This window comes from Trichosurus vulpecula, chromosome 4 (genome assembly GCF_011100635.1).
Source record: "Trichosurus vulpecula isolate mTriVul1 chromosome 4, mTriVul1.pri, whole genome shotgun sequence".
Classification (NCBI taxonomy): Eukaryota; Metazoa; Chordata; class Mammalia; order Diprotodontia; family Phalangeridae; genus Trichosurus; species Trichosurus vulpecula.
This window is the reverse complement of record NC_050576.1, coordinates 14,726,087-14,744,176: the sequence shown is the minus strand read 5'-3', so window position 1 is coordinate 14,744,176 and position 18,090 is coordinate 14,726,087. Positions and strand designations below refer to the sequence as shown.

At 39.1% G+C, this 18,090-nt stretch overlaps 1 protein-coding gene across 1 annotated transcript in view; it reads left to right on the top strand.

The window, feature by feature from the left end:
* Positions 1 to 18,090, top strand: part of RAVER2 (ribonucleoprotein, PTB binding 2) — a gene marked incomplete in the record, with an annotated part of 96,437 nt that overhangs the window by 49,561 nt on the left and 28,786 nt on the right. Inside the window, 3 exon segments of the mRNA XM_036754257.1 lie at positions 11,273 to 11,742; positions 14,663 to 14,854; positions 16,673 to 16,790. Coding sequence (XP_036610152.1) covers positions 11,273 to 11,742; positions 14,663 to 14,854; positions 16,673 to 16,790 — 780 coding nt within the window.

Genomic DNA, 18,090 nt, shown 5'->3' with positions numbered 1-18,090 from the left:
TGAAGAAGGAAGAGAAGACCCACCAACCTCTTTATCTGACAGAACACTCAATGGGAGAGATAAGATATTGCCTCCTACACGTAGTGAGGAGAAGCTGAGGATTTAGCTGCAGTTGGTTGGTGGGATTTGAAGTAACAAGTATTCGTTGACTTGGCTGTTCTCAGCAATACAATGATCCAAGATAATCCCAAAGGCCTAGCCTACTATCCGCCTACAGACAAAGAAGTGATATGGATTGAATACAGACTGAAGCATACTATTTTTCACTTTCTTTGATTTTTTTTCATTTATTCAAGTCTTCTTGTACAAAATGACTAATATGGAAATGTTTTATTTAATTGTACATATATAACCTATATCTGATTGTTTGCCATCTCAGGAAGAGAGGAGGGGAGGGAAGGCTAGAATTTCCAACTCAAGACTTTAAAAATGTTTTTAAAAATTGGGGAAAAAAAGATTTTCTTAACAAAAAAAATGTACTTAATATTCTTGAATCACTTTGGATCTATCTTCCTTTCCAGTGGAGCTGGAGAGCTGGACAACAGCTCATTCTCATTAAGTAGTAGTCAGGAGAGCAGAAAGCTTGGGGTTCTGTTTCTCTGTCCTGTTTCTCTTCCCTTCTGACAGATGAGGGGAGCAGAGCCCCCTCTCTTTCCTGTTCTTCCCACCCTTCTAATAGTAGAATTGCTGGCTCTAAACTAAAAACTCTAAAATCAGCAGCATTTCTGTATAATAATAACAAAATTCAAGAGGCAGAGATAGAAAGAGAAATCCCATTCCAGATATCTACAAATTGCATAATGTATCTAGGGGATAAACCAAGCAAAGCACACAAAATTATACTTAAAGAAATAATAGAACCAGAAGAACATCGTACACAGTAAGAGCAATATTGTATAATGATCAAATGTGAATGACAGCTGTTCTCTGCAATACAGTGGTTCAAGATAATTATGATGAGAAATGCTATCCACCTCCAGAGAAAGAACTGATGGAGTCTGCATGCAGATTGAAGCAGACTTTTAAAACTTTTCCTTATTATTCTTGGTTTTGTTTTTGGTGGGTTTTTTTTTGATCTGCATTTTCGTTTACAATATGGCTGATGTTAAGTGTTTTGCATGACTGTACGTGTATAAGCTACATCAAATTGCTTACCTTCACAAGGAGGGGAGGGGTGAGGGAGGGACAGAGAGAACATGGAACTCAAAAGGTTTTTTTTTAAAATGAATGTTAAAAATTTTTGTTTACATGTAATTAAGAAAAATAAAATAAACAACGGAAATAGCTGGAGGAATATTCAATGGTCATGACTGGACTGTGTCAATATAATAAAAGTGACAATACTATCAAAATTAATTAGTAATTTTAATTCTGTAACAATCAAATTATCAGATGGATACTTTAGAAAACTATAGCATAATAAAATTCATTTGGAAAAATAAAATATCCAGAATATCAAGGAAAATAGTGGAGTAGAGACATAGGTAAGGAGTAGTACTTCCAGATCTCAAAGTGCATTATTAAAAGCAGTCATCAAAACCATCTGGTGTTGGTTAAAAAAGAGAGATCAATGGAATAGACTAGACAAGGGAGATTCAGAAAAAAATGGAACATAATAAACTGGAAAACAGAAATTACTTGGGAAAGGACTATCTAGTTGAAAAAGGAGTGTTGGGAAATCTGGCAAGCAATCTGGAAGAAATTAGGCTGAGACCAACACTTTATGCCATGTTCCATAAAGCATTAAGTGGCTTATTAAAAATCATACAATTAAAAATTAGAGATCATATTCTCTTACATCTGTGAGTAGGAGTTGAATTTTTGACCAAACCAAGGATGGCAGCAATTACAGAACATAAAATAGATAGCTTTGATTATGTGAAATTGAAAAACTTCTGTACACATAAAATTAATGCACCTAGGAAAATAATGAGGAAAAATCTTTGAATCCAATTTCTCTGATAAGGTGCAGTATCCAAGATATATAAACAATTCGTAGACAAATAGAAGACCAAAAACCATTCTCAAAAGATAAATGGATAGGAACAGTTTCAAAAGAATTACAAAGTATTAATAACCACTTGAAAGAATGCTCCAAATTATTAGTTATAAGAGAAATACAGATCAAAATAACTTGGGTTTCACTTCACACTCTATAAAGATGACAAAATTTGGGAATATTCAATGTTGAACAGTTAGAGAAAGATAGGCACTTTAGTGCATTTCTGGGGGAACTGTGAATTGGTATAGCCATTTTGAAAAGCAGTTTGCAATTATGCAAAAAAGTGGTTAAAGTGGTCATACCCAGAGATTTCATTACTTATACCCCAGGGAGGCCATTGATAAGAATAACCCCACAGACACCAAAATATTTATAACAGTGCTTTTTTTTCTGATAGCAAAGAATTGGAAACTAAGTAGATGCCCATCACTTAGGGAATGGCTAGCCAAAATTGTGGGATATGAATGTAATGGAATATTCCTGTGCTATAAGAAATGGTTTGTATAATGAAAACAGAAAAGCATAGAAAGAGCTCCATGATCTAATGGAGAGTGAAGTAGGCAGAACCAAGAGGACAATGTATACAATGACTACAACAATGTAAACAGAAAGACAAAACCACAAACCAAGATCAAAAGTAAATTCTAGAAAATTCTAAAGAATAAACCCGGTTCAAAAGAAGAGATAAAAGGAGACAGCTCTGCCCCCAGCCCCTGCCCTTTTCCAGAGGTGCAAGGGTCACAAGTGTTGTGCTTTGTACATATTTTTAGCCTTTTTCAATGTATTGATAAGTTGTACTATTTTCCTCTTTTTCTTGTTTTGTCTTTAAAAATATTATGTATTATATGGAATGGCTCCTGAGGGGGAGGAGAAGAGGGAAAGACTGGAGAAATGATAATAATGTAAAAAAATACATCAATTAATTTAATTAAAAATTAATAGTAAATTATAATAAAATTCATACTTATATATTTATATGTAATATAATATATAATAATACATTAATTAATTTTAAAAATATGCTATTGCAAAAACCAGGTAGGTTGTACTAGAGACCTTTTCTAGGTTCTTGGCAGTGGGAATAGGAAGGAGATGGAAGGAAGAAATGTTGCAAGAGATATTTAAGGCTCATTCACAATCTGGCATCCACCTACCTTTCCAGATTTATTTCACATTATTCCTCTTCACGTATTGTCTCTTCCACCCATCTGAATTATCAGCCATTCCATGAATGTACCATTCTGTCACCTGTATCCTTGGACTCTTACAAACCATTGCTTGGGCTAGAATTCACTCCCTTCTCCACTTGGCCCCTCTCAATCCTTATTCCTGGTTTCCTGTCAGACTCAGCTGCCACGTTTTGCATGACCCTCAGTGGACCCCCTATGTCCCCCACCAGCAGCCAGTGCTTTCCTCTCCAGGTTATCTTCTATCCCTTTTCTATCAATTTTTATATGTACATGTCATCTCTCCTTAGGATGGCACTTCATCGAGGTCAGAGGCCATTTTATTTTTGTATCTGTGACACCCAGCCCAGTGTCCAGTGCCTCGCACATAGTGTTTGCCAAATGAATGTTTGTTGATTGATTGATCTTTTTCATTCAGTGGTTTCCTCAGATGGCATGTCTTTGTGGCCTTCGCTGAGAGTTAGGACTTTCTCCTTCCTCAAGTTACTCTGTGCTTCCTTATTTTAATTTATTCAATCTCTCAGTCAATCAGTATTTATTCAGGGCCTGCTATGTGCCAGGTATTGTGCTAGATGCCGAGGCATGTTGTTGTTTCTTTGTTTTGTTTTGTTTTGTGGTATGCATTCATCATTTCTAAAACTTAGAAAAAATTATGGTCCTAAAAGTTAATACATACGTATTTCTACTTTTGAAAATAGCTTTTTATTTTCCCTTCTTAATAGTCATGCTCTGGTGTTAGAAGAAACAAATGACTCAGAGCTGAACTGGTAAAAGATGTTTAGTGTTTTAAATTGTAATCTTGCCACCAGAGCTTCCTGAAGCTGAATTTCAGGAAAGGATTCTATTGAAATAGGGAAGAGCAAGAAAATACGTTGACATTGGCCTGGCATCAGATTCACCCAGCTGATAGCAGACAAAGCTGAGGCAAAAATGGTATGAAAATTACAGTTTGTAATGGGATTCCAGTGCAGAAGTCAAAGATTTTTGTGTATTTATTGAAACTTTCACGAGGAAATAAACAAACAGGCAGACACTTTATTTACAAAATAATGAGTTCTCATGGTTCCCCCAGCCCTCCTCCCACATTGACTCATCCACCACCCATGCTAGCATGATCATTATTTCTAAAAAAAAAAAATTGACATTTCAAATGTATTGGAAATGGAAAAAATAATGCTTGAAATTACTTGTATTTAATTTGTATATTATCTTGACATGTGTTTTGTCCTCCCTGTACCCCATTAGAAGGCAGGGACTTTCTCTTTTGTCTTTGTATTGTCTGTTCCTGGAAGATTGTAGGCACTTAATAAATTGTTGGTGAATGAATGAGCAAATGACCTAAGGAATGAACCAGGAAGGATTTAGCAGAATTGACCTGGAAACAGATTCCCAAGAAGAGCTGACTCAACAGTTTTTTAACCTGTTGCCCAAAAGTGTTTGCCTGATATCATTTTTCACATGTTTACTACATTCTACTTCAACAGCTAAAGTTTCCTTGATTTCATTGGTGTGAAAGTGGACTAAGTAATCAGTAAGGCCTGAAACTATATGGCTTCTCCATGGCTAATAGGGAAATAGGTTTTGACATGATTTCACAAGTATGATTGATTTCATACAGCTTGCCTTCTCAATGTGTAGGGGAGGAGCTGGAGGGAGGGAAGTAAGGAAAATTTTAAAAAAGAATGTGAAAAATAAATAATAAAATTTCAGAAATTGTCTGGGTTTTATAAACTACAGAACTGTAGAATTTTAAAGTTGGTAGGGACATTGGTGGCCATCTACTCCAGCCCACACCTGAAAGGAATTCTCAGTGTAATATGGCTAGCAAGTAGTCCTCCAGCCTCAGAGTGGAGACATGCATACAGCAAGGGAGAACTCCCCACCATCCCTACCTTCTGCTTCATTCCACTTTTGTACGCCTGGAGCTGAGGGTGTGCCAGGGCCCCCTCAAACCTTTCTGGTGTATTTGCTAAATTTTCAGAGTATACATCTACACCTTGGAAATCAGCAAGTGCTAAAAATCTGGACTTCCTTTATTTTTTTTTGATTGTCTAGACTTAAGAAAGGGTTGATAATTCAAATTAAAGTTTTTCCAGAGAGCCGAAGGTTGGTTGTTTGGGTATTGTCCTTCGTTCTCTAAGAGGACCGAACAATATCACTATGTTGGAGTGTAAGTACAGTGTGTCTGACTGTGTCTGATAGACCAACATGAGCTTGGAAGGTTCTATCACAGATTGGGCACAAATAGTCCACATGAACATTTGGAGTGGAGATGGCTCTAAATTTGTGTATCTTCCATTTCTTTTGAGCTACTGCAATTCTGCTTCCCTTATAGAGCACAGTGCCTTCTCTGATGCTGGCAAACAGTGCTGGGTGGTCCTATGCCAGTGTCTCCCATGTCACACAATCCATTCTAGAGTTCTTCAGGGAGACCTTGAGAGTGTCCTTGTGTCACTTCTTCTGACCTCCATATAAGCACTTATCTTGTGTGAATTCTTTGTAAAATAGTCCTTTAGGCAAACATACATTTGGCATTTGAATGACGTAGCCAGCCCATTGGAGTTGCACTCTCTGCAGTAGAGTATGAATGCTTGCAGATTCAATGAGCATGGCATCCTTGCCAACATCAGCATCCAAGTCATAGATCATAGATCTAGAGCCCAAAGGGACTTCAGAGGCCATCTGGTCCAAATCCCTGGGGGCAGTTGGGTGGCACAGTGGATAGAGTGCCTGAAGTCAGCAAGACCTGAGTTCAAGTCCAGTCTCAGACACTTACTAGCAATATGACACTTAATGCAAGTCACTTAACCTTTTTGCCTCAGTTTCCTCATGTGTAAAATGAGCTGGAGAAAGAAATGGCAAACTCTAATTTTTAGATGAGGAAATGGGTACCCAGGGAAGGTGTCCAAGTCACCCACATATTTAGAATCAGATAAAAAGCTTAAACAGTGCAAGACCAAGCACAAAGGCCCGGGGCTTTCACTGGAGACTTCTTGCCAAGTCAACATTGTGCCATTAATGACTCCTTTTTGAGGCCAGCCATTCAACCATCTCCAAAGCCATCAAATTGCATTATCCTCTCATCTACACAGTTCTACTTTTTCTACAAGATTAGCATGAGTTACTTTATAAAACACTTGGCTCACATCTAGGTCACCTATCTCTCCTGCTGATCAGCTCGTTTAGTCATCACATCAAAAAAGAAATAAGGTTGTTCTGGCATGACCTGTCTTTGAAGATGTCACTCTGGCTCTTTGTAATCACCACTTCCTCTTCGTGAGGGCCGCTTTGATGTTCTAGAATGTTCCAAGAATTGAGGTCAAGCTCACAAGCCTGAAGTTGGTGGATTGTATTCTTTTTTTTTTGAAACCGGTAATTTGCCTTTTCCTGTAGTTTTGTGCTTCCTCATCTATTTGCCACAATTTTTCCAACGTCATTGACAGTGAGTTAGCAATCCTGTTTTCCAGTTCTTTGATTACGGAAGGATGTGGTTCACTCAAACCAGATGACTTGACTCCATCAACGTGGTACTGTCTTAGAGTAATTGTTGTTCACTTGTTTTCAATCATGTCCAACTTTTAGTAACCCCATTTGGGGTTTTCTTGGCAAAGATACTGGAGTGGTTTGCTGTTTCCTTCTCCAGCTCATTTTACTGATGAAGAAACTGAGGCAAACAAAGTTAAGTGACCTGCACAGGGTCCCACAGCTAGGAGGTGTCTGAGGCCATATTTGAACTCAGGTCTTCCTGACTCCAGGCCTGGCACTCTATCCACTATGGTGCTCCCTAGCTGCCTCCTTATAATAATAGCTCGTATTTATAGAGCACCTCAAGGTTTGCAAAGCACTTTGCAAATGTTATCTCTTTTCATCTTCACAACATCCCTGGGAGGTAGGTATCATTATTCCCCCCCTTTTACATATGAGGAACCTGAAGCAGACAGAGGTGAAGTAACTTCCCCAGGCTCTGACAGCTAGCAAGTGTCTAAGGCTAGATTTGAATTCAGGTCTTCCTGACTCCAGGCCTGGTGATCTATCCACTGAGCCGCCTGTCTACCTAGATGCCTGATGTGACTGAGTCTGAATAAAAGGGCACCAGAATAGTCTGTATTTATGGTGTTCTTCCTCTACTATTCATCAGGATTGATATTAAAATGCTTGCTAAAGAGACAGAATTGTTTTCTCCTTGGCTAGCAGATCTCTTTCCTTGCACTTTCTCCAGAAGGTAATCTTCAGATTAAGTTAAAAGAATAATTTTGTTTTGAAATACTTCTATTGACAGGAAAGCAAACCTATTCTGGAATGTTCTGTTATGATTGGTACATTTTAAGTGTATATACATATTATCAAAACACATTTTTAAAAATTTTTAATTTTTAATAAATATCAATGTAAACATTTATTAATATACTTTCTGTTGTGGTTATCCTTTGTTTTAAAACACAAAATTTCAACGTGTTTAATGATATATTGCTTTTTTATCACCTTTGTTTTCAAATATATCCCTTTGTATCTCTTTATACAGAAAATCCTCCCTGGTAACAAAGAATAAAGAGACTGGAAAAATAGGTTTTTGAAAAATTTTAGTTTATTTATTTTCAGTTTTCAACATTCACTTCCATAAGTTTTGAATTTTCTCCCCCTCCCTCCCCAAGATGGCATGCAATCTGCACATATATTCCCATTAAACACATTTTCACATTAGTCATGTTGCATAGAAGAGTTATAACGAATGGGAGAAACCATGAGAAAGAAAACAAAACAAAAGAGAAAAGAGTCTGCTTCTCTCTGCATTCCGACTCCATACTTCTTTCTGTGGATGTGGATGGCATTTTCCATCATGAGTCCTTTGGAAAAGCTTTAGGTCCTTGCATTACTAAGAAGGGCTAAGTCTATCCAAATCAGTCCTTGCACACTGTGGCTATTACTGTGTACAATGTTCTCCTGGTTCTGCTCACTTCACTCAGCATCAATTCATGTAAGGCTTTCTGGGTTGGAAAAAATAGTTTTAAAAAAATCAATTTAATGAACAAATTGAGGTGGTATCTACAGTATTGCATGTGCATAGACCTATTTTCATCTCTTTGGGGCCAAGCTTGATGTACAAATGGTTCTGTTTTTTTTTTTATTTTGGCTCTTCCCCATTCATTGTTGTCATTATCATTCCATTGTATTCTGGCTCATGTTTACTTCATTTTGCATCTGTTCATCTACATTTTCTCATACCTGCTCATAGAAGAAAGACAAAGTAAACTAGTGGTTGGAGGTGGCCTTGAAGTCAGGAAGACCTGGGTTCAACTCCTACCTTTTAAACACACTGGCTGTGTGGCTTCAGACAGGTCACTTGCTCCCAATGCTTTAGGCAGCTCTCTAAGGCTAAAAGTTGGCAAAAAGGTGCGTTGGTAGAGGGAATTTCCTCATCGAGATCTAGTTCCTTCCCTATCCCTATGAGTATCGTAGTCTGCAGATTCATTGTTTCTTATGATGTAATATCTCATTACATACATGTATCAGTTTGTTTAGTCATTCCTCAAAGGATGGGCATCCATTTTGTTTCCAATTCTTTGCTACCATAAAAAGTGCTGTTGTGAGTATTTTAGTGTGTATAGAGCCTTTCTTTCTATCTTTTACTTCTGTGGTATGTCTCGTGGTTAAAAGGATTTTTAAAATATGAGCATTTTAGTGACTTTCTTAGCATAATCCCAAATTGCTTTCTAGAATGGTTGGACCCAATTCATAGCTCGACCTACATGGTGTCTTGCCTCAGCCCCTTCGACTATTCCCATCATTTGCCATTCGAGCCACTTTGCTGGATTGTAAGATGATATATCAATATTTTGATTTGCATTTATTTCTCCCACCATTAGTAACTTAAACATTCCTTCATATGATTGCATAAAGCTTATCATTCTTTTTTTGAGAACTGTTTGTCCATATGCTTTAACCATTTATAAACTGGGATGTCACTCTTGGCTTTACATATTTGTATGTTATTTCTACATATCGTGGAAATCAGGTCTCTTTTAGAGATATATGATGCAACTGACAGCTTCTGTTCTCATCCTAGTTACATTGGTTTTATTCGTGTGAAAGACTTCAATTTCAGGTAGCTGAAGTGAACTTTTCTATCCCTCATGATCACTCTTTGCCATATCCATAGCTGGGAAGAGGCATTTCTTATCTTTTTCTGTTTTTATGTGACCTTTAATAGATAAGTTAGTTACCCATTTTGAGCTTATTGAGGAGTGCAATATAAGACGTTGGTTAGACCATAAACTCTTAGAGGGCAGGTAGGCATGTTCGCTTAACTGTTCCTTATCCTAGTGGCTACTAACCCACTTCCGTTTTGTTTTAATGCTTTATCAAAAGTGTAACTTGAATAGCTACACACATCCATATATATGTATATATATATATAAAGCCACTATATTTCTTTATAATTATTAACATTTAAAACTATTACCTCCAAAGCATAAAGCATCACAGAGGCAGCATGATTTGGTGTAAAGAGTGTTCCTTTGTATTAGGAAGAAATGTGCCCTCAGCAAATCCAGTGAAGCCAATGTCAGGAAAACTCCTTAAATGAAATGGTTGATTCCATTAAAAAAATCAAACCTTTAATGGGATCTCCAAAAAATGTTTTTTTTTAATTTTTGTCAAATAACTTATTTCCAGTAAATAAGATCTAGCAGCTATGGGTTTGCAAAGCATTTTAAATGTTAGCTCATTTTATCTTCATAGCAACCTTGTGAGGTAGGTACTATTATCTCCATTTTACAAATGAGGAAACTGAGGTCCCACAGCCTAGGGTCCCACAGCTTGTAAGTGCATGAGGCAGAATTTGAATTCAGGCCTTTTGGACTCCAAATCTAAGGCTCTATCCATTGAGTCACCCGCTTGCCCCTAGGGAATGACCTCAGCTGAAGGCCTGAAATGGCAGTGCAATGGATTAGAATCAGGAAGACTCATCTTTATGAGTTCAAATCCAGCCTTAAACACTAGCTGTGTGATCCTGGGCAAGTCACTTAGTTCTGTTTGCCTCGGTTACTCATCTGTAAAAATGAGGCCGAGAAGGAAATGGCAAACCACTCTGGTATCTTTACCAAGAAAACCCAAATGGGGTCAAGAAGAGGTGGACACAACTGAAAACAATTGAAAAAACAAAACTCTGACACTGACTGTGGGGCCCTTGACAAATCAGTTACTTGTTGCTGGTCTACATTGGTAGAGGGAATTTCCTCTCTAGAAGTTCCCTAAACAGGTGAAATCCTTGGTCTGAAACAATTATTATTAATTATTAGAATACTCTTTTTGATGATGATAGCTTTCCTATTGTTTTTTACTCTAGAGCTTCCATATGATTGGGAGCCAATCTTTTAGACTATAGTTACTAACCAGTTTAGGCTCTGATCCAGATTAGCATAGAGGAGGGTAAGGCTATTTCTGTAAATTTTGGGGGTGGGGAAGCCCTCTGCCATCTAGGGTAGAACTTTGAGAGGAATAGAGGTTTTATGCTCTAGGTTTTCTGTGGAGTTTTTGAAAGCATTAACTATGTTCCATACCAACAGACTCCCCCAGACAACAACCACCACCCTAAAACCCACCTCAGATGTCACTGTGGGGTTAGTGGCAACTAAAGGTTAGGGGTTAGAAGAAAGTACATAGTTTCTCATAATAAAACAAAGATGCCAAATGGGTCTCTGCAATAGAACTCTTAATTCATGTAATTTGGCTACTTTAGAGGCTCTGTATTATTTCATTGCAGGAAGGGCACTGCGTCCAGAGTCAGAGGACCTGGGTCCAACTCCCATATCTGACACTCATTACCTGTGTGACTTTGGACCAGTTGCTTTATCTGTGTAGGTCTCAGTTTCCTCATCTGTCAAGTGAAGAGGTTAGACCAGATGGCTTCTTGGAGGCCTTTCTCCCTCTGGAGCTGTGAAGCTAGGATCCTGCGAGCTTACTAAACTGAAGATCAATTAAGATTAAAAGAGTAGCCGACAAACTTAGAGGACTTGCCTCTGTCAGCACAATGCCTGGCATACAGTAGGCACTTAATAAATGTTTATTGAATTGTCTCTTTCAGCTTTTGTTACCTTATTGGATGGGGAGCAAGCCCAAAATGCCATCCAGACATTTCACCAATATTCTCTTCGTGGAAAAGAGATAACTGTTCAGCTCCAGCCCACAGACGCTTTGCTGTGCATCACCAATCTGCCCCCTTCTTTTACGATAGAAGAATTTGAGGAACTGGTCCGGACATTTGGCAATATTGAGAGGTGCTTTTTGGTCTACAATGAAATCACCGGCCATTCCAAGGGCTATGGATTTGTAGAGTACATGAAAAAAGACTCTGCCGCCAAGGCGAGGTCAGAACTGTTGGGTAAACAGTTAGGAGGCTTCACTCTCTTTGCACAGTGGATGGATGTGAATCAGCTGGCCACAGATCTCATTCATTCTAAGTGCCTATGCATCGATAAACTCCCCAGGGACTTCACGGACTCCCAAGAACTCCTGCAAGCTTTCTCCTTTAATCATAAGCCTGTGTTTGGTCAGGTAGGTACCTTTCAACATCCTAGGTTTGAAAGCCTTCTCAAGTATGGAGAGAAAGACATAGCCATCGATGATAGACATGCAGGTTCAATCGTTGGGAATAGCATTTGCAACTTCAGACTGTTTTTTTCTTCTCCTTCCTTAGGCTGTGGCTAAAGACCTTTGTTTCTGTCACATTGGGAAATGGGTCTCTTCTGCTGTTACCTGCAAGAGAAAAGGTCCTTTTAAATAACTTAAATGTGCCCTCAGCAAATCTAGTTGAGCAAAGGATATCAATTAAGCTCCTGAAAACGAAAATGGGCAATTCCATAGAAAAATTAAACCTCTAATTCTCATTGGAGATTGGATAAACATCCAACTTGAAAAACTCAAAAAAATGTTTCTTATTTTTGTCAAATACGTTATTTCTAGGAAAAAAGTAGGAAATGCACACTAGATATCCTTTTTGTTAGCATTTAAGAACACCCTCATCAAGCCATGTCAGGCTTCAAGTTGATGGCAAGACAATTAGTTGTCTTTTGATGTTTGGTTTTTTTAAAAAAATGTTATCTTGTTTTTATAATCTGTCGGTACTGGAAGGATATGTAATTTCCTCAGTGTGGTCACATGGCCGGAGTGCAACGTTCATGCAACTTATTAGATGCTAGCCTTTGAGTGTTCCCATGATTAAATTATTTAACCCCCTGAAGCCAAATTAATGGTGAGCCCCTTTGAATTTAGCTAGTCTGGTCCTTAGGCAACAGATACAAATTTCATCACTAGTCTGTAGTTGAATGCTGATTAGCAAGGTATGATCTGTCCAAATTTGCACTCCATTGGTATAGCTTTGAGAACCAAGGGTTATCTCCATACTCCAATGAGAGATTGGAATAAGACTTTGGTAGAAGTTCATAGGATAAAAGCAAGAAATGCCAAAACAAATCCCCAGAGTAAATGCACTTTTGACTTAATATACATTCATCTAACAAACATTTAATAAATGTCTTTATGTACTAGAATTGTTTCCTTCCTTCCTTCCTTCCTTCCTTCCTTCCTTCCTTCCTTCCTTCCTTCCTTCCTTCTTTCCTTCCTTCTTCCCTCCCTCCCTCCTTCCCTTCCTCCTTCCCCTTTTTCCCTCCCTCCTCCTTGAACTTGTAATTTCATTTGGGATATGGAAATCCCAATGAGGCAATTCTCTCTACCAATGTAGATCATCACCCGCTCTGTGACTTATAGTCCTAGAGAACTGCCTGGCACACTAACAGTATAAGTGATTGTCCAGAGTCTAACGTCAAGTATGTGTCTAAAGTGGGACTTGAACCAAGGTCTTCTTGCCTTGGTTCCTACTCTCTGGCTTACCTTTGTTTTCCCAGTGCTACCACAGTGCTTGGCACATAGTAGGTGCTCAATAAATGTTTGTTGATTGGTTGATGCCCAGTACTGTGCTGTCTCTGCAATGGATATACTAGAGATAACATTAGAAGGAAAACCAACAACCATCCTCCTCCTTCTCTCCATGAAACCAACTGAAACAGATACAGAGAAGCAGAAAGCATTTGATCATCCTGTCTGAGCCCTTCTTCATCACGGGTGTCAAGCATTCTTTCCAACCAGATTAAAATGTCATTGTGAGATGTTTAACAAAAGCAAAATGTAATAGGACATAGATCATGCTAATACAGTGTCAATTTGCAACCTGCAGATCTTTATGCAGATTTAGGAGCCCCCAGTTTCTACTGGAGTTTGACACCCCTGGTTTATAGAATCATTTCCCCATTATCGAAAGTTGATTTTCTGTATTTTTGAATCTTGATGGTCTGATAGATCCTTTAAAGAATGGGAGTGGCCAGCCTAAACCTCTTCAGACTGATGGGCAGGACTTGGAATGAAGAAAGAGGGGACAAAAAAACAAACCTGTACTCATCATTACATTGAGACTATGATTATGCTTTTGAAAGACCTAAAATGATATTACAACATGGAGAAATGAGAATGATGATGGTGACATTGGTGATAGCTGGCATTTACAGAATATTTTACAAAGCACTTTACAAATGTTATCTCATTCGATTTGCACAACAGTTCTGTGAGGTAGATGCTATCACTATCTCCACTTCACAGATGAGAAAACTGAGGCTGAAAGCCTGAAACCTAGGGCCACCCAGCTGGTAAGTGTCTGAGGCAGGATTCAAATTCAGCTCTTCTGACTCCAAGCCCAGCACTACCTGTTGGACCACCTGGCTGCCTATGGCACAGTCCCAGAGTTGGAAGGAGCCTCCTTAGCTTTGTAGTCATACCTGAAAAAGAATCCCTTCTATCAGATACATAATAATAAATGGTTATCTAGCCTGTCTTTCAAATGAAATTATATTCATAAAGTGCTTAGCACAGTGCCCTGTCACATAGAAGGCACTTAATATGTGCTTATTCCCTTCCCCCTTCCCTTTGCTTGTAGACCTCCAATGATGATAGAACCCCCTGCTTCCGTCTTGGAAAGAGTCAGTAGGGACGTTTCACTTGCTACAAGTCTATATTTTCCTCCTTGCATCTTCTATCTCTTGATCCTCGGCCTTCCTGACACAAATTGAAACCTCCTACATCTTCTCACCCGGTACAATTCTTGTCCATGTTTTCTATGCCAATATGTCCATGCCAATATGTTGAAGGGCTTCTTTGTGTTTTTGTATCCTGGAGGAGCCCATTTGTCACCCTCCTGGTCTCCTTTTCTCCAGAGGGTCTCTCCCTCTGGTCACGCACAGCCTTTAGAACAACTCACTCACAACATTACCCACAACGACTTGCTCAGTTCATCAGCATCATAACCCACAATCAGTTGGTCCTTGAAAAATGTAAAAGTATCTTTTAAACCAGGTGAGTTTTGTAAGCAAACATTTCAAAGCAATTCTCAGTTACCTCTTTGCCAATGAAATGTGTGTTGCCTCAGTTGGCACAGGACGAAGGGAGCTATGCAGACGGCTTTGCAGTCATTGAATATGAAACGGCAGAGCACGCTGAGGAGGTTCAACAGGTGACTGACGGGATGACGCTCAAGGGAAACCAAGTCCAGGTATCCTTCTGCGCCCCGGGAGCGTCTGGACGGAGTACTTTAGCTGCACTGATTGCTGCCCAGAGAATGGTAAGGAATGAATGACAATTTCCCAAAAATGAAACAACTGCCTCGTACGGATCATGATGAAGCTAACTGAGGGTCTGACTCAGTTTCCTCTATCGAAGATAATTGATTGTTTTGTCTAATGTCTTCTCATTCATTCATTCTGTCTAATGTCTTCTCATTCATTCATTCTATTTGAACAACAGTAACAATAATCATAATACCAGTAAGCGCTACACAGCTCTTTAAGGTGTGTAGTGTAAAGCCACAAGGCTGGGAGGTAGGGGCTGTATTGTCTCCTTGTACAGGTGCAGAAACTGAGACTGACAAAAGTTAAATGACTTACCCAGAATCATAGCATCTAAGGCAGGATTCACATTCAGATCTTCTCACTCCAAGTCCAGGACTGTCCACTATAACAAGCCGCTTCCCTAATTTGCCTTTTGTCACAAGCTTTGGAAGAAGTGCTATTAGGGGTGGGGGTGGGTACGAAATAAGTAATTAGCTAAATGACAGTTTCTTAAATCAAGCCATAAATCATTGCAGTGCAAAGAAGATATTGTTTAATAATGTACTGGCTGCTTCATTTCACTTCCTGGCCGAATTCTGGCATACATGATTAAGGGAATGGTTTGTGAGCATTTAGAAAGGGAGGCGGTAATCAGAGAGAGTCAGGGTTCCTTCATCAAGAGGAAGTCATGCCAGGCTAACATCCCTTTCATTATTAGGTCAGGGGAAATGCTAGTGTCTTCAGCAAGGCATTTGACAGTCTTTCTTGGATTGTTCACAGTTAAAAATGGAGACATACAGGAAGATGTATTTGGATCTGGCCAAATGAACAGGTCAGAGAGAGGCCAGCCATTAATGGGTCAGTGTCCATCTGGAGCCTGGCTTGACCACAACCAGAGTACTTATTGTGTTTTGGTCAAGACCCTTCGTGTTAGGAAAGGTGTTGGTCACGTCCAGAGAAGGGCAGCTAGAGTGGTGAAGCTCCTCTAGTTTATGCAATATGAGGGTCTGATAAAGGAATGAAGTCTGTTTAGCCTGGACAAGAGAAGGCTTGCGGGTGAGAGACCATGACAATTGTCTTCAGTTACATGAAAAGCTGTGCTGAAGAAAAGAGATTAGACGTCTGCTGCTTGGCCCCATAGGCCAGAACTGGAAGCAGTGGGTGGATGTTGTAAAGAGATGAAGTTAGCATAATGCAAGGAAAAACTTCCTTAAGCTCCAAGCTGTCCCAAAGTGCCTGGAAAGGTATTCTGGGTTCCCCCTCACTGGAATTTTCAAGCACAGTCTGGATGACCCTGCACTTATTGAGGATACTGTAGTGAGAATTCTTGTTCAGAGACAATATAGACAAAATGACTAGGAGGTTCCTCCCTCCTAACTCCAAGCTGCTGAAATTCTGGGACCCGAAGGTAGTCTCCTTATTGCTGGGGTGTGCTTATCATGCTGGAGAGGTCTGCTTCTAATAGGACATTCCAATTTCTTCTAGACCTCTGCCATTTTAACGTTTATTAGCTTTATGATGAGGGTCTATCTATTAAATTGATAATACCACAAGAGTTTCTTTGTATGTTCTTGGTCTATCTTGTGATGGTCTTCAAATGTTGCATAGTAGGAGGTCCCATGGTACTGTAATTCACATAATATTGTTATTTTAAAATTGGGATTGAATTTTATAACCAATGAATACCACAAATGAGCCTATTTTTGAATATAAATATGGAAGATTTAATTGATAAATTAGACATATGGTTATTCCCCAAACGAGGATTAACCAAATGGTGTCTTTTGCATTTATCTTGGTTCTAATGTTGCTTATTTCTGTGTTCATTTAAGATGCGCAATAATCGAAAGGGTTTACTTCCAGAGCCAAATCCAGTCCAGATCATGAAGAGTTTAAACAACCCCGCCATGTTGCAGATTTTGCTACAACCACAGTTACATGGACATGCTGGTAAGCCAGGTGGGCGTAGCTGTTAAAATATGTTGTATTCCAAATTCAGAATTGAGTGTTAACTTTGGTGTTCTGATGAGAAAACCACATTTGTAACCCTATGTTTAAAATAACATTAAAAATAAGTAAGGCAGGAGTGCGCACACACGCAGATGCCTCGGAGGCCGGAGGTGAGAGCTGGAGGCTGGTTTTGGAGCTCCAAGGCTCGGGGGGATTCACCTGTGTCTCATCTGCCCGGAGAGGAGCGCTAGGCCCAGCCGCTGCCACCCTCCTGGAGGGATGAAATTGGATTTCCCCAAGCGGCACTGAGACCTGCTTCCAAATTAGATATCCTGTGGCAATATAACATTGTGGGAGACTGGTGTTTAATGGCCACAGAGGAGGTGGAGCTATAGGAAATCAGAAGTTTTCTCAGCTTAGGATGCCTCAGCCATTGAACTAAAGAGGAGCAGGGTGCCAGTGTGGAGTGCTACACCAAGCAGAAAGGAAAGGACGCTAGAATCTAGCTGGGACCAGTTCTGTACTCACTGAAGTCACTTGGTGTAGGGACTGAGGCTAGTGAAAAGTGAATTCCCCAGTGTGGTGTGGGAAGAGGCAGAGACACCTCTGAGTTCCAACCTTCGGGGGATCTGCCATCAAAAGAAAAAGAATCAGAAACTGAATGAGAAGGGAATAAAAGAAAAAAGACTGACGTTACCAAAGATCCTAGAAGAAAATTCTGTTTATAAAGTTGAGTGCACACAGAAATATCAACAGGTTCGCTGTTAATAACAGAAGGGAAGATGGCATCTAAAGAAACCCAGAAATTTCTGACTAAATATAACAAGACAAAGAAAAATGAAGCAACACGTGATGAGGCCGCAAGAAGTTTCGATTCTCAAGAGAGTATGGAATCACAGCAGGATGTTCCTGAGTGGTACAAGAGAGAAATAAGAATCTTCAAAGCAGAATGTATGGCCTATACAGGAGAAATAATTGACAGAAGTGAAAAACTTGAATCTGCCTTAGCAAATCTCTCCAAAGAAGCAAAAGGGAAAAAGCTTTAATTCTATGAGGAACACAGAATAAAGAAGAAATAAAGATGTCTAAAGACCATGAATGAAAGAATAAAAGTTTAAAATAGACAGAAAAGAGAATTAATGAAGATAACAAAGTTAAGAAATCCTTTTTAGAAAAAGACTCAAAATATCTAAAGACTAATAAATAAGTTAAAGGAGAGAAGAGGAAGGGAGGATTTTAACCAACTAATGGAGAAAAAAAAGAATCAAATCATGTAAAGGGAAGAATGAATAAACTAAAA